The sequence below is a fragment of the Gigantopelta aegis genome, chromosome 14 (assembly GCF_016097555.1).
Source record: "Gigantopelta aegis isolate Gae_Host chromosome 14, Gae_host_genome, whole genome shotgun sequence".
NCBI lineage: Eukaryota > Metazoa > Mollusca > Gastropoda > Neomphalida > Peltospiridae > Gigantopelta > Gigantopelta aegis.
In genome coordinates this window covers 9,459,274-9,475,195 of record NC_054712.1, presented here as the reverse complement: position 1 = coordinate 9,475,195, position 15,922 = coordinate 9,459,274, and the positions used below count along the sequence as shown (strand labels likewise).

The 15,922-nt window shown below is 37.2% G+C and overlaps 1 protein-coding gene across 2 annotated transcripts in view; it reads left to right on the top strand.

Annotated features, from left to right (window-relative positions):
* LOC121388033 (leucine-rich repeat and coiled-coil domain-containing protein 1-like) overlaps positions 1-15,368 on the top strand; it is a 378,090-nt gene extending 362,722 nt beyond the window's left edge. For both annotated transcript variants that reach the window (XM_041519233.1, XM_041519232.1), the window contains exons 19-27: positions 1,656-1,730; positions 2,806-2,905; positions 3,447-3,535; positions 4,898-4,972; positions 5,388-5,501; positions 11,793-11,887; positions 12,144-12,281; positions 13,395-13,530; positions 14,596-15,368. In XM_041519233.1, coding sequence (XP_041375167.1) covers positions 1,656-1,730; positions 2,806-2,905; positions 3,447-3,535; positions 4,898-4,972; positions 5,388-5,501; positions 11,793-11,887; positions 12,144-12,281; positions 13,395-13,530; positions 14,596-14,721 — 948 coding nt within the window. In that variant the 3' untranslated portion in view covers positions 14,722-15,368. The remainder of the gene's footprint in view (positions 1-1,655; positions 1,731-2,805; positions 2,906-3,446; positions 3,536-4,897; positions 4,973-5,387; positions 5,502-11,792; positions 11,888-12,143; positions 12,282-13,394; positions 13,531-14,595) is intronic.
* The last annotated feature ends 554 nt before the right edge of the window (positions 15,369-15,922 follow it).

Sequence of the window (15,922 nt, the reverse complement as noted above, 5' to 3'; positions counted from 1 at the left end):
AATTTTTTTTTTTTTTTCTAAACATACACTGAGATGAACCTCTGTGGATAGGTCAGGTCATAGTGTTTAACATGCACATTCAGAGCAAGCAGTTATAGCGCACGCCTGTCATGGGCTGGCTCTTCCGTACAGGACAGGAAAGGGTGGGGTGGGAAGGATGGGGGGCCCCTGCACTAGCAGGTGCAAGGGAGCACCAGCAGTCTGACTGGGGTCGGTAACAGGCGGAGGGTGGTATGGTGCTATGGAATTTGGAATGTCCCGTAGGATTATAGCCAAAGATAAATGGTGCGCATTTTTATGAAGGAATTTAGGCGCAATTTTGAACGGTCCGTCAAAAGGTAAAAAGGGACTCTGTGGATACAATTACTGCCAGTGATATTGAATTGACATTGGATAAGCTTATGGTAGTGGAGACATTTTATTCCATTGAATTTTTGTATATTAATAAATAACAGCAATATTTCTGTTTAGTTTAAAGTTTGTTTTGTTTAACGATACCACTCTAGAGCACATTGATGTATTAATCATCGGCTATTGGATGTCAAACATTTGGTAATATGACTTGTAGTTATCAGAGGAAACCCGCTACATTTTTCTAAAGCAGCAAGTGTTTTTGTATAGGTGCATTACAAAATAAGATTTGAACACGTTCGTCCCCTCGGATATTTTATTCCCAAGTGCTGCTCTTCACACATCGCATGTGCAGTACAAGTTGCTGAGGAGGACCAATCAAAAACTAACTATAATGAACTGAAGGGGCTGATTATTTTAACACTATTAATTAAAGCTACAGGTTAACAGTGCATGAACGGCATCATGGTTAAGCCATCGTCCTTAAAGCTGCACACCCTAGTTTTAACCTGTAAAAAATGGACACTAAGTTTAGTTCATTTACAAATGTGTTGGGCCCAAATAGTGGACATGTATTGCTGTAGCAGTACTCTCAGAACGCTTGTTTTTTAGTCCCTTACTGGTCCAGCCACAGGTGGCTATATGTTTCCAGGCGCATCCACAGGAAATTGTGTGGGGTTGGGGGGTGTCTAGACAGTGGTGAGCAAAGTTTTTTGGGGGGTCAGGTCAGGCTCCCTTGAAAAATACATTGAAAAAGAAAAAAAAACCGCTAATATTACCCACCCCACCCCCCACCACACACTCCTGGTTTCGTTTTCCAACCTTCTGTCTGTCTGTCCATCTGTCCATCTGTCCATCTGTCTGTCCCACATATAGTGTTCCAGACTTTTTCGCAATGCCTCAAGATATTGAGCTGAAATTGTGTATATAGCTTGCACTTTTATGTGGATTTACTCATTTTTGACAGAGCATCGCCAGAAAATGTATTCAAGGGCCATAACTATGAAATATGGAATTTATCCATATTTGATAGATTTATGGCCCTTGAACTTTGTAAGGCCAGGTGGGAGACATGTACTGCTTACAGAATGCTTGGTGGGGGGGGATTTTTTTTTTTTTTTTTTTTTTTTTTTTAATGCTTTTTAATAGCACCCTACTTTACAATATCCTAAAAAAAAAAAAACAGTTAAAATAGACCAACATCATTTTTATTTTCTGTTGCTTGGTATATAGATTTCATTAAGTATTGATTAATTCCATGATGTTTTTTCTTCTGTTTGATGATTTCTATTTTCATTTTGCAGGAACGTGTTGCATCTCTGGAAGCTCACGTTGACGAGGCAAGGAAAAGAATGGTGCAGTTTGAACTCCTTAAGAAGGTAAGAGTTCTGTCCCTTACCTCTGCTTGAGGAATTTGAGACCTCAAGAGTGTGGTGGTTACGTCCCGTGGTGGTTAAGGCCAAACGATCGGTTATCATTTACAAAATCATTTTAACTGTCTTTCAAGATCTGTCTAAGATTTTTGACTGGCCTCGGTGGTGTAGTGGTTATTCCATAGAGCATAAGGCTGGTAGGCACTGGGTTCACACTCAGAGCGAGTTTTAACAACTTTTCTTTCACTAAGGTCGACAACAGTCACTTTTCGCACCCTTGTTTTGGCTTCGTACACAATAAATATAGCATATCTTACCATATTTTCACTTGAAATCCATATTTCATAAAAGGTATAAAAAAAATTAATCACAAGATTTTCTTCAAACATGTTCAGGTGTATTTGTAATATTCAAACAAAACAATTTCAGTAGCAATTTTGCACTGGAATTTTTTTATGCAAAGTAATGTCATTGGAATATTGACATCATTCAGATTTAAAATTAGCTATATTATTACAATGCTTCGCCACATTAAAATTCTACAACAAGCAGACAACACTGTTTACAGGTCGGTATGTTTTTATTTTTCATAGTTTTTCTCAAAATATTAAGTTTAAGTTTTAAAAGATGAAAGAAATAAAAAGTACCTTTTATTAAATATATCATAAAAAAATTACCATTGGATATTTTTTATTTATTGTGTATGAAGCCAAAACAAGTGTCCGAAAAGTGACTGTCATCGACCTTAATAACTAACCACTAACTCTCTATCCAGGACAGACAGCCTAGATAGCTGAGATGTGTGCCCAGGACAGTGTGCTTGAACCTAAGTAAGAAAAGAAGTTAAAAAGAAAACAAAACCCAACCCATTACTATAACAACTAGCCCACTGTACAGGACAGACAGCCCAAACAACTGAGGCTTAAATTGTGCACAAGACAGTGTGCTTGAACCTTATAAATACGTTAAAATAAATATATTAATTTTTGAAAAAAGATACTAACGAAAATAAGTGCAGTTTAAGATTTTGAAATATTGTCCTCTGTGTAAAACTGCATTTTAACTGTTTTCCTGTTTTCAGGAGAAGTCCAAGCTGTCTGCCCATGTACAGGCTCTGGAGTCGGTCATTGAAGGACTGAAGGCAGAAAGAAAACTCTGGGGTCAGGAGCTGGCGCATCAAGGTGATTCTTTGTCTTGAACTCGGGCTGTGAGTTAGCTCAGTCGGTTGAGTGCTCGCTTGAGGTGCTTGCATCGCAGGATTGAAACACCTCAGTGGATCCATTCAGCTGATTAGGTTTTTTCTCGTTCCAACCAGTTCACCACAACTGGATAAAGGCCGTGGTATGTGCTTTCCTGTCTGTGGTAAAGTGCATATAAAAGATCCCTTCCCTTACTTCATAAGGAAAAATGTAGCGGGTTTCCTCTGATGAATATGAGTCAGAATTACAACATGCTTGACATCCAATAGCCGATGATTAATTAATCAATGTGCTCTAGTGGTATTGTTAAACAAAAAAAAATTTTTTTGTCTAATTTCTTCCGAGTGGAATGTAGAGCACACTCCTGAGTTACTTGGCTCACAGGATCAAACCCCCTAAGGGACCCATTCTCTGGGTTTTTGTCTGATCCCAACAAATGCCACCTAAAAAAGTATGTTTTTTGTTTAACGACACCACTAAAGTACATTGAAATTTTTTTCTTTTTTTTTGTGTGTTCTCACAGGAGCTTCCCTGGCTCAAGACCGAGGTCGATTGGAGTCGAAGATAGAAAGTTCACAGTTTGAAATCTCCACTCTGAAAAAACAGTTGGAGGTAGGTGAAACATGGTCGTGAAACAACTTCACTGACCCAGTCTTACAGGACTTTTTGTCTAGTTATACTTTTTTGTCATAGTATAATTTATTATCTTCATTCTAAAGTGATCTGGGAAGGGGGCTGATTTAGCAGGGAGGATGTTCTTCCTGTCTTTTTTCATCTTCCTATCATCTTTATGTGGTATCATCTTTGGGTGGTATTATTATTTTTATTTTTTTGAGGGTGTGGTAATTTTTATTTTATGTTTTAATAAATCCCACTTCGTCCTCCCATTGATTCTGAATCTAGCAGCCTCTTCTTTCCACTTTTCTTTCTTTGCTCTTAATTCCACATCCCTATCCTCGACAGGTGCTTGTCTCTTCTGTCCATCTGGATCAGACACCTGTCATTTCCCCATCAGCTTTTGCATTTGGCTTAGTCTAGGTATACTTACTTTGTTTGCATCACACAGTGTTAGATTTAAACCAAGGTGGGACATAGTGGCTAGGGCGTGATCAGTTTAGGGTCGAATCCCGTTGGTGGACCCATTAGGTTATTTCTCGTTCCAACCAGTGCACCACGACTGATATATTAAAGGCTGTCGTATGTACTATCCTGTCTGTGGGATGGTGCATATAAAAGATGCCTTGCTACTAATGAAAAAAAAATGTAGTGGGTTTCCTCTCTATGACTGTCAACATTACAATGTGTTTGACATCCAATAGCCGATGAATAAATCAATGTGCTCTAGTGGTGTCATTAAACAAAACAAACTTCTAGTCAGTGGCTCAGTCTAGGGTCAGTCCCCATCTGTGGGCCCATTGGACTATTTCTCGTTCCAGCCAGTGCACCACAGTTAGTGTTACAGAGGCCGTAGTATATACTATCCTGAATGTGGGATGGTGGTGCATATTAAAGATCCCTTGCTGAACAAAGCGAGTAGCCCATTGCGTGGTGGAAGCCGGTTTTCTCTTTCATTATCTGTGTTGTTCTTAACCTTCAGGGATGGGAATACTCCTCGGATCAGCTGTTTTCCTCTCATTGAACATTGCGTTTCCTCACATTTTAATCATGCTTTCCTCCAAAATGTGTCAGATGGCACAGATTTTAACCTAGGATTTCAAGAATTTCCTGGACCCCTCCAGATTTCCTCTTTTTTACAGTTCACCAGTTCCCACCCCTGAACCGTATGTCCGACACCATATGACTTCATTAAAATGTGTTGCGTGTGTTGTTAAATAAAATGTGTCATTAACTAAAACATACGTTCTTCCTTCCTAATTTGCCTCTTTGAGGCCTGCCATTTCTAAGGTGATTTAGACAAATGTAAGGTGCAGTTCTAGTTTATCTAGCTGTCTTCTGTGTTTTGTTTATTTTCAGAAAGAGACGGATGCTGTGAGAATTAAGAGCAAGATGATAGACGACCAGACCGAGACTATTCGCAACTTGAAAGAGGTGATTTTTTAAAACAGGAAATCCACAATTTGGTTGTTGTTGGTTTTTGGGTTTTTTTTTAAAAATAGTTTATTGCCCCAGAAATATGTTATGATAGTGTCAGGGTTGGAAATCCACAATTTGGTTGTTGTTGGGGTTTTGGGGGTTTTTTTAATAAATAGTTTATTGCCCCAGAAATATGTTATGATAGTGTCAGGGTTGGAAATCCACAATTTTATTTAGTCCATGCTTTTAAAACAAAACACCTAATTAACATATTGACACATCAATTGTGGAACTTTGGTCTGACCAGAGACCAGCTATATATTTATGTTGGGGGTTTTTTCTTCATTTTTTTCTTTTTTCAATAACATTTTACACTGCCTACTAAATGGGATGAGTGACTTTGCAGTACCAGCTGTGTTTGACTTTGTAGGGTCTGCTGGAGAGGGACGGGGAAGTAAAGAAAGCTCGCAACGAGGGTCTCAAGATCCACCGAGACCTGGAGGAACAGCTGGCAGAAGAGAGGACAGCACGTCAGGATGCCGAGGTGAGCAGACCTGAAAAACTCTCTTGAGTTCCAGACTGCCTAATACTTTGTTCTGTCTCTGTTCTTTGAGGAAAAATCACAGTAAATTAGTGCTACTTGCCACATGGTTATAAAACTCACAATTTACACTCAAGATTCTAATAGGAACGAAATGTTTTATTTAATGACGCACTCAACACATTTTATTTACGGTTATGTGGCGTCGGACATATGGTTAAGGACCACACATAATGAGAGAGGAAACCCACTGTCGCTACTTCATGGGCTACTCTTTTCAATTAGCAGCAAGGGATCTTTTATATGCACCATCCCACAGACAGGATAGCACATATCATGGTGCACTGGCTAGAGCAAGAAAAAGCCCAATGGCCGGGCCGACCGACAGGGATCGATCCCAGACCGACCGTGCATCAGGCAAGCGCTTTACCACTGAGCTACATCCTGTCTCAGATTCTAATAGAGTCTGAGACTTTTAACATGATGGCAAAAACCAAACATATCAATTGTATGTATGTGGCATCAATAAAGATTAGAGTCTAGACCAAAGTTTTATATGCCCAGAAACAGGGCCTCCACAAGTGCAAAATATTGGACTCAAGTACTCGAGGGTTAAACTCGACCTAGACCTGAATACCCTATACTTACACTTGATGATAATAAGACTAAGGAATAAAGTAAAATAGCATTATGCATCTTAATTCCATCTCTGAACATGGATGTCAAATCATACCATTGTATTGCATTCATCACATTCGATTTTTGTTTTCCCTCCATGTCTTATAACCCTTAATGTAACTGGAGGCAAACATGGCAAAATTATGTGAAAACAAATTAATTAAATGAGAGTGCTCTTTCTTGCACAGATACTCTAGTCCTGTGAACAGTCTTGCTAGACCCATGTCTGAGTACATACAGTAAATTAGCTTTACCTGTTCTTTGAGGAAAAATTGCTCGATGGGACCACTGATGATGTTAAAGTCTCAAGGCAGACATTATTAGTAGACTTGGACCGACCTCAGTGGCAGAGTGGTTAAGCCATCGGACTACAAGCTGATAGGTACAGGGTTCACAGCCTGGTACTGGCTCCCTCCCAGAGCGAGTTCTTAAGGGCTCAATGGGTAGATGTAGGGCCACTACGCCTTCAACTCTCTCACTAACCACTAACCAACTAACAACTAACCCACTGTCCTGGACAGACATCTCATATAGCTGAGGTGTTTGCCCAGGACAGCGTGCATGAACCTTAATTGGATATAAACGCGAAAATAAGTTGCAATGAAAATGAAAAAATTAAAAGCATTTATCTTGGGCACCAAATTATATATATACAGCCATTACAAGAACGAAACTGGCGATATCAATGTGATCGATTCGTTCGATGAAGAAATAAAAAGAACATGGAAATGTTGTCCCAATTTAGGGGATCACATAAAAAAAAAAAAGTCGAAATGAAATGAAGTAGACTTGGGTCTAGACTTTAAAGTTTTATTAGCACGGGGCCGGAGTTCACATCCTGTTTAATAATGGCCAACTCAAACCCAGGGTTATAACCCTTAGCTTAGTGGAGAGCTTTGTTAAATCTCTGTTCTAAACAGACATAGCTGAGTTTTATATACATGTGAGTATGGGACAGCTTGCTTGAAACTCAACTGAATGTAAGTATGTGAAATAAATTATATAATGTTTTAAAAGAGTCGCATCATATAGTTAATAATATACTGCTGAACTTTACTGAAAATGACCAGCCAATTTTCAGCTGTTTTTTCTATAAAACACAATAACTCGAACCCTTGTATACAATTGTGGGGTTATTTATACTATTTCAGCCTCCCAGCTAGACTACATCCAGTTATACCAGGGGTGGGGGGAAATAAAATTGTCAATCAGTCCCACTCGATGTCATCACTACCGGTGAGGGGGGAGAGAAAGGAATAAAAAAAGAAGAACATTTAAAAGATGATATTTGCCAAATAGTTTTTAAAAAAATCAAGTGACGTTTGTATAGTTTTAACTTGAATCATGAACGCGAAACGATAAACATGAAACAATTTTTTTTTATCACAGTGAAAAAAAACACCCCACAAATTGTATATATTTTACATAATGGAATAAATAATATAAAAAAGGAATAAAAGTTATGAATTTTAATTCCCATATATGTATAAAAAGTACGAGTATTCAGTACTGTGTCCTGAAAATTAATCAAAGATGACACCGTTAAGCATTTGACAGCCTGAGCTCATACATGTTTAGACAAAGAGCTTAATAATGTCATCACTGATTGGATAAAATTTGACCTCACTGCTCACTCCCACTTCTTAACAACAAAAAATGGAAACTTTTGTTAATTTTAAAATCCTATAAATTATTGGATACACTACATTGAAGAGTCAACAATAAATACATTGGCATGAGTTCCTTATTTTCCCCAGAATGATTTTAAAGAAATATTTGTTAGAATTAGTTTAAGGTTAGGGTTAGGGTTAGCGATAGTTATATACAATATCTTTTAAAACAATTGGTTCCATAAAACCAACATAATGTTTATATTTTGTAATCCAGTAACGCTATGTTTTGTAATCCAGTAACGCTATGTTTTGTAATCCAGTAACGCTATGTTTTGTAATCCAGTAACACTATGTTTTGCCTTTGAAAAATTTGACATTTTGACTATTCTGTGTAAAATTTCCTCCACAAGGGTGTTTTTGAAAGAAATATAGCACAGAAGACAGAATGAGGCATCATGGGACTAAATCTTCATTTTATTCCGTAGACGTTCAGTTCATTCTATCAAAATACACCCTATGAGATTTATAAGTATTAAAATGCAGTTTCACTTGTTGATCCACTGCTGATCTTCTCTCTCACTAACCACTAACCAACTAACAACTAACCCACTGTCCTGGACAGACAGCCCAGACCTAGATAGCTGAGGTGTGTGCCAAGGACAGCGTGCTTGAACCTTAATTGGATATAAGTTCAAAAATAAGTTGAAATGAAATGAGAGCACATTGATTTATTAATCATCGCCTATTGGATGTCAAACATTTGGTAATATCTGACATATAGTCTTCAAGATAATAAAGTTTGTTTTTGTTTACTGACACCACTAATCATCGCCTATTGGATGTCAAACATTTGGTAATATCTGACATATAGTCTTCAAGAAGATAAAGTTTGTTTAATGATACCACTAATCATCGCCTATTGGATGTCAAACATTTGGTAATATCTGACATATAGTCTTCAAGAAGATAAAGTTTGTTTTTGTTTAATGACATCACTAATCATCGCCTATTGGATGTCAAACATTTGGTAATATCTGACATATAGTCTTCTAGAGTATAAAGTTTGTTTAATGATACCACTAATCATCGCCTATTGGATGTCAAACATTTGGTAATATCTGACATATAGTCTTCTAGAGTATAAAGTTTGTTTAATGACACCACTAATCATCGCCTATTGGATGTCAAACATTTGGTAATATCTGACATATAGTCTTCAAGAAGATAAAGTTTGTTTTTGTTTAATGACATCACTAATCATCGCCTATTGGATGTCAAACATTTGGTAATATCTGACATATAGTCTTCTAGAGTATAAAGTTTGTTTAATGACACCACTAATCATCGCCTATTGGATGTCAAACATTTGGTAATATCTGACATATAGTCTTCAAGAAGATAAAGTTTGTTTTTGTTTAATGACATCACTAATCATCGCCTATTGGATGTCAAACATTTGGTAATATCTGACATATAGTCTTCTAGAGTATAAAGTTTGTTTAATGACACCACTAATCATCGCCTATTGGATGTCAAACATTTGGTAATATCTGACATATAGTCTTCTAGAGTATAAAGTTTGTTTAATGACACCACTAATCATCGCCTATTGGATGTCAAACATTTGGTAATATCTGACATATAGTCTTCTAGAGTATAAAGTTTGTTTAATGACACCACTAATCATCGCCTATTGGATGTCAAACATTTGGTAATATCTGACATATAGTCTTCTAGAGTATAAAGTTTGTTTAATGACATCACTAATCATCGCCTATTGGATGTCAAACATTTGGTAATATCTGACATATAGTCTTCAAGAGGATAAAGTTTGTTTAATGATACCACTAATCATCGCCTATTGGATGTCAAACATTTGGTAATATCTGACATATAGTCTTCTAGAGTATAAAGTTTGTTTAATGACATCACTAATCATCGCCTATTGGATGTCAAACATTTGGTAATATCTGACATATAGTCTTCAAGAGGATAAAGTTTGTTTAATGATACCACTAATCATCGCCTATTGGATGTCAAACATTTGGTAATATCTGACATATAGTCTTCAAGAAGATAAAGTTTGTTTAATGATACCACTAATCATCGCCTATTGGATGTCAAACATTTGGTAATATCTGACATATAGTCTTCAACAGTATAAAGTTTGTTTAATGATACCACTAATCATCGCCTATTGGATGTCAAACATTTGGTAATATCTGGCATATAGTCTTCAAGAAGATAAAGTTTGTTTTTGTTTAATGACATCACTAATCATCGCCTATTGGATGTCAAACATTTGGTAATATCTGACATATAGTCTTCTAGAGTATAAAGTTTGTTTAATGACACCACTAATCATCGCCTATTGGATGTCAAACATTTGGTAATATCTGACATATAGTCTTCAAGAGGATAAAGTTTGTTTAATGATACCACTAATCATCGCCTATTGGATGTCAAACATTTGGTAATATCTGACATGTAGTCTTCAAGAGGATAAAGTTTGTTTTTGTTTAATGACATCACTAATCATCGCCTATTGGATGAGCGAGATGTAGCCCAGTGGTAAATCACTCTCTTGATGCGAGGTCGGTTCAGGATCGATCCCCATCAGTGGACCCATTGGACTATTTCTTGCTCCAGCCAGTGCACCATGACTGGTACATCAAAGGCCGTCTATGGGATGGTGCATGTAAAAGATCCTTTGCTGCTAATCAAAAAGAGTAGCCCATGAAGTGGCGACAGCGGGTTTCCTCCCTCAATGTCTGTATGGTCCTTAACCATACGTCTGACACCATATAACTGTAAATAAAATGTGTTGAGTGCGTCATTAAATAAAACATTTCCTTTCTTCACCTATTGGATGTCAGACATTTGGTAATTCTGACATATAGTCTTCAAGAGGAAATCTGCCACATTTACCATTAGTAGCAAGGGATCTTTTATATGCACCATCCCACAGACAGGATAGCACATACCACAGCCTTTGTTATACAAATTGTAGTGCACCAGCTGGAATGAGAAATAGCCCAATGGGTCCACCGATGGGGATCAATCCTAAACCGACTGCACATGAAGCGAGACCTTTTGGCAGTGCCGACATAACAATAGAAAGTTCAAGTTTGTTTTGTTTTACAACACACCTACAGCACATTGATTAATTAAATACCAAATGTCAAAACATTTAGTAATTTTTGACCCGTGTGTCATGGTGAAAACATCCACCACCTTTTTCCATTAGCATCAAGGGATCATAACAATAGCTGAGGATTGCACTGTACCAAGTCAGTGTCATAGGTCAAAGTTCACCTTCAAATATTTTTGGAGAAAAAAAAAAAACTGCTGTTCTCATTGTGTCTGACATTGTTCATATATTTAAAACTTACTATTATCTATTCCTGATATAAAAAAAAAAAATTGTTTTAATTTACTGAGTAGTTTGACATCCAAGAGCTGATGATTAATAAATGAATGTGCTCTAGTGGTGTCGTTAAACAAAACAAACCCTAACTGTACACCCACACACTCCATCTAGCGTTACGTAACATTGGAACGGCTCATAAGTCAAAAGTACTTTCATTCAGTTCATAATACCTCTTATAACCAGGTTGTTTAAATACTCAGTGAGTATAAAGTTGAAAAATAGTTTTTTGAAAACTGCATGGTTAAATATTTTATTATTTTGAAAACCAGTTTCATGTACAAGTAGGAACTGTTGTTTTTAGAGGAGGGGGGGGGGGGGGAATTAATATGTAAAATAGGAAAATTACTGATTTCCTTAAAATTAATGTAAGAAGAACATTTTTGTTTGTAAAGTTGTTGTTTTTAGTTGGTGGGGGTTTATTTCTTTCAGGAAATGATAGAATGACTGTAGGAAGGTAATGAGAAAGTACTGGTTTTGAGATTTGTGTGGTATTTTGGAAATGGTAGAGCAACTGTGGGAATGTTGTAATAGAATTAGTGTTTGTAATGTTTTGAGATTTGTGTGGTATTCCAGGAAATGGTGGAGCGACTGCGGGAACGTAAAGATGAACTGAAGCAGCAGGTTGCAGATCTCAAGTCGGACTTGGAGGAGTCGATAAAAGCTCATGAGTAAATCAACTTTAAACATTCATTACAACAGGGTTAAGACAAAGGCTCACGAGTAAACCAACTTTAAACATTCATTATGACAGGGTTAAGACAAACAAGTCAATCAACTTTAAACATTCAGTTTGACAGGGTTACGGTAAAGGCTCGTGAGTAAAGGTTGTGGTATGTGTTTTAGGTCTTTATTCTGTTAAATATGTATGAATAGTTGAGGAAGATGAATATTGTATTTTCTTTAAAACTCACTTTTCCTTTTCAGAATTCTGAATTCTCGTTGGAAGGAAAAGTCTTCTTTGATTGGTCAGCTGGAATATCAGGTGACACAGATGAAGGAGACCTGGGAAGAGAAGGAACAGAAACTATCGAGAGAGAGGGACAAGGCAATCGAGGCTGCAAAGTATGAATAATTAACTGGATCACAAAGTGTGTCCAAAGAGCGAAGTTCGGCCAACTAAATCAAATCAATCAATTAGCTCCATTTTCAATTTTGAGGAACCATTCTAAATTATGCATCAAAATTACCTCATAAAATTACACAACATTTTCTATATGGCTTTAATCCAACGGGACATTTGCAAATTCAATAGCACCAAAACCAACCTACCAACCCTGGTCGGGCTGCTTGTGCCAAGGACGGGCGGTCCCCTCTCCCTCCCACCCACCCCCAACCCCTTTCCTGACCTGGACGGAGGAGCCGACGTAAGTCTACACCTGCGCCCATGACAGCCATGTGCTACAACAGCTTGCTCTGAATGTGCCTGTTAAACCATATGACCCAACCTGTGTGTCCTTGCACTTGATGATTTGAATGCACAAGTACAGAAGAAGAAATGTTTTATTTAACGACACACTCAATACATTTTATTTACAGTTATATGGCGTCAGACACATGGTTCAGGACTACACAGATATGGAGAACACAGATATGGAGAGAGGAAACCCTCTGTTGCCACTTCATGGGCTAGTCTTTTCGATTAGCAGCAAGGGATCTTTTATATGCACCATCCCACAGTCAGGGTAGCACATACCACGGCCTTTGATATACCAGTCGTGGTGCACTGGCTGGAAAGAGAAATAGCCCAATGGGCTCACTGACGGGGATTGATCCCACACCAACCGCACATCAAGCAAGCGCTGTACCACTGGGCTACATCCTGTCCCTCTCTAATACAGCACCCTGTTTAACCTGCCCAAAATTTCCTCCTGTCCTGGGCAAAGCAGCTCGCACAAATCATTACAGCGTTTTGCCTTTAACATTATACTTATTTAAATTAAAAGTTTTTAAAAAATCAAGCCTGTTTTTGGTCATCCTGTAGTAGCTAAAAATTAATTTTATGTGAAGCAAAAAGGTTATGTTTTTCAGAAGCAAGGGTCAACAATTTAAAGCCATGGTGTTGTTTTTTGTTTGGTTTTTTTGTTTTGTTGTTGTTTTGTTTGGTTTTTTAATGGCACCCAGTAAAACATTTAGAATAATGAAATAAAAATCATTAATACATTTTGTTTTTGTCAGTTTGGCTATAGAGAAACTGAGAAGCATGGATGATGCTTTCCGCAAACAGCTGGATGCAAAAGAGAAAGCTTTTCAGGAAAAGATAACTCAACTACAAGATGAGAAACGACACCAGGTGGAAGAAGCAAATCAGCGGGTAGGTTTACACTGACTTCTCACCAGGTTATTTCATCAACCCGAGTTTACCACGTCTTGAATATATATTTTTAATATTTAAATAGATCTCCATTCTCGAATCTGTCCCGGGTTGGGCCTCTGGCTATCCAGAAATGGGGACCCGGGACAGACATGCTCGAAACATTTGTGGTATATGAGCATGTTAAAATTACCAGCAACCACAACCATTCTCGAGCAGTTATCTACCTGTAATATTTAAAGCCACAATCTCGAGTGTATTCTGAATATTTAAAGTTTTAATCTCAAGTACATTTTTAATGTTTAAAAATCCTAGTTCCCCCACTAAATAAATGCAAATAATGAAAGAGAAAAGGAAATTAAATTGTTATTTATTGATGTGATAGTCAACATTTTTAGAGAATCAATTGGTTATTGTTTGCTATGATACTAGAAAGAGAAGTGTGTTTTAGATTGTAATAATATAAAGAGATAATAACTTATTTATTGATATTATAGGCTGTGATAATAGAAGAGAGAATTATTATTTATTGATGTGTTGTTGACCGTAATAGTAACAGAGAATTAACTTAATATTTGAGTTTGTAGACTTTAATAGTAAAAGAAGAAGGAAATGTTTTATTTAACGATGCACTCAACACATTTTATTTACGGTTATATGGCATCGGATATATGGCTAAGGACCATACAGATATTGAGGAAGGAAACCTGGTGTCGCCACTTCATGGGCTACTCTTTTCAATTAGCAGCAAGGGATCTTTTATATGCACCATCCCATAGACAGGATAGCACATATCACAGCCTTTGATGTACCAGTCGTGGAGCACTGGCTGGAGCGAGAAATAGCTGACGGGGATTGATCTCAAACCGACCACACATCAAGCGAGCACTTTACCACTGGGCTATGTTTCGCCCAGTAAAAGAAGAAAGAATTAAATTATTTATTAATCTGTTGTTGATCATAATATTTAGTAAAAGTAGAGATAATTAACTTGTTTATTGATAGGTAGTCAGTGATAGTAAAAACAGAAGAGGGAATAAACTGTTATTTATTGATGTGTTGTAGGTTGCGATAGTAGAAGACGAAATGAGAGAACTCTTGCATGAAAATGAAATGACAAAGAAAACAATGGAAGAGAAGTTGAAGCATATGTCCTGCACCTTGGCAGATCTCCAATCAAATCTCATCTAACATTTAAATCCAGATTTCTCATCCAATCAAATTGCATGTTGCCTCTAAACCCAGATATCCTATCCAATCAGATATTCTGTAATACAGATCGGCATGAATCTAAGTATATTTCTTCTAATATCTGAATCCAGAGTTCCAGTCAGTTCTCTTATATAATGAAAATATCATTATCAGATCTACTGTGGTGTTCTAGTCTTAATGGTTCAGTGGTCACAAAACTGTTAAGCAGTGTTCTCTTTATGTAATGTTTTTTATACGGACGTCGCATGCGATTTGTCGTGAGAAATAGGACATGTTCTAATAGGTAGTACTCCGACATGACTTGTTGTTCCAAGTTAGGTATTCCCACGGTACGATTCGATCGCAAGTAACAAGTCGGTGTGACTATCGCATAATGAGAATGCCCCTTTTGATGCTGGGTTCTTATCTCAGTGCTGGCTTCAGTCAAGAGTTCCCTGCTCATTGAGAAGTCCGTTAACCTGACAGGTATGCTCTTGTCCTTGATAGAGAGCTACCGGCCTCCGTGGTATAGTGGTTAAGCCATCGGATATAAGGCTGGTAGGTACAGGGTTCGCAGCCCGGTACCAACTCGCATACAGAACAAGTTTTAACAACTCAATGGTGTAAGACCACTACACACTCTTCTCTCTCACTAACCACTAACAACTAACCCATTATCCTGGACAGCCCAGATAGCTGAGGTGTGTGCCCAGGACAGCGTCTTTGAACCTTAATTGGATGTAAGCACCAAAATAATTTAAAAGAAAGAAAGATGGAGAGCCATGATCAATCATTAAAGGTGCAGTCTAAAAGTTGCACTCGTTAAAATTATTAACTTTTGTTTCGAAATGTAAACTTTATACCTTCAAATATATACCCATAGTCTTGTGGAGTAATATTGGAAGTAATGTCAGATCTTACATTATTTGTTGGTGGGTAATAAATAAAATATCACACTTGTTGTCACTAGATACCATTTCCGTTCAGTCAGATACTAACATGGGAAGTTCACTCATTTCGTAAGAATTATATCTGGTGAAAATACATAAACTTATAAAGTATTCTATATTTGTTGTAGAGTTATTACTTTAAACATTTCATTTACAAGTAAAATGAGTGGATCATGAGCCAATATTTTTACACATTCCGTCCAAAACTTTAAATATGTGGTATAACTGTATAGTGTCCATTTGTTGAAGTT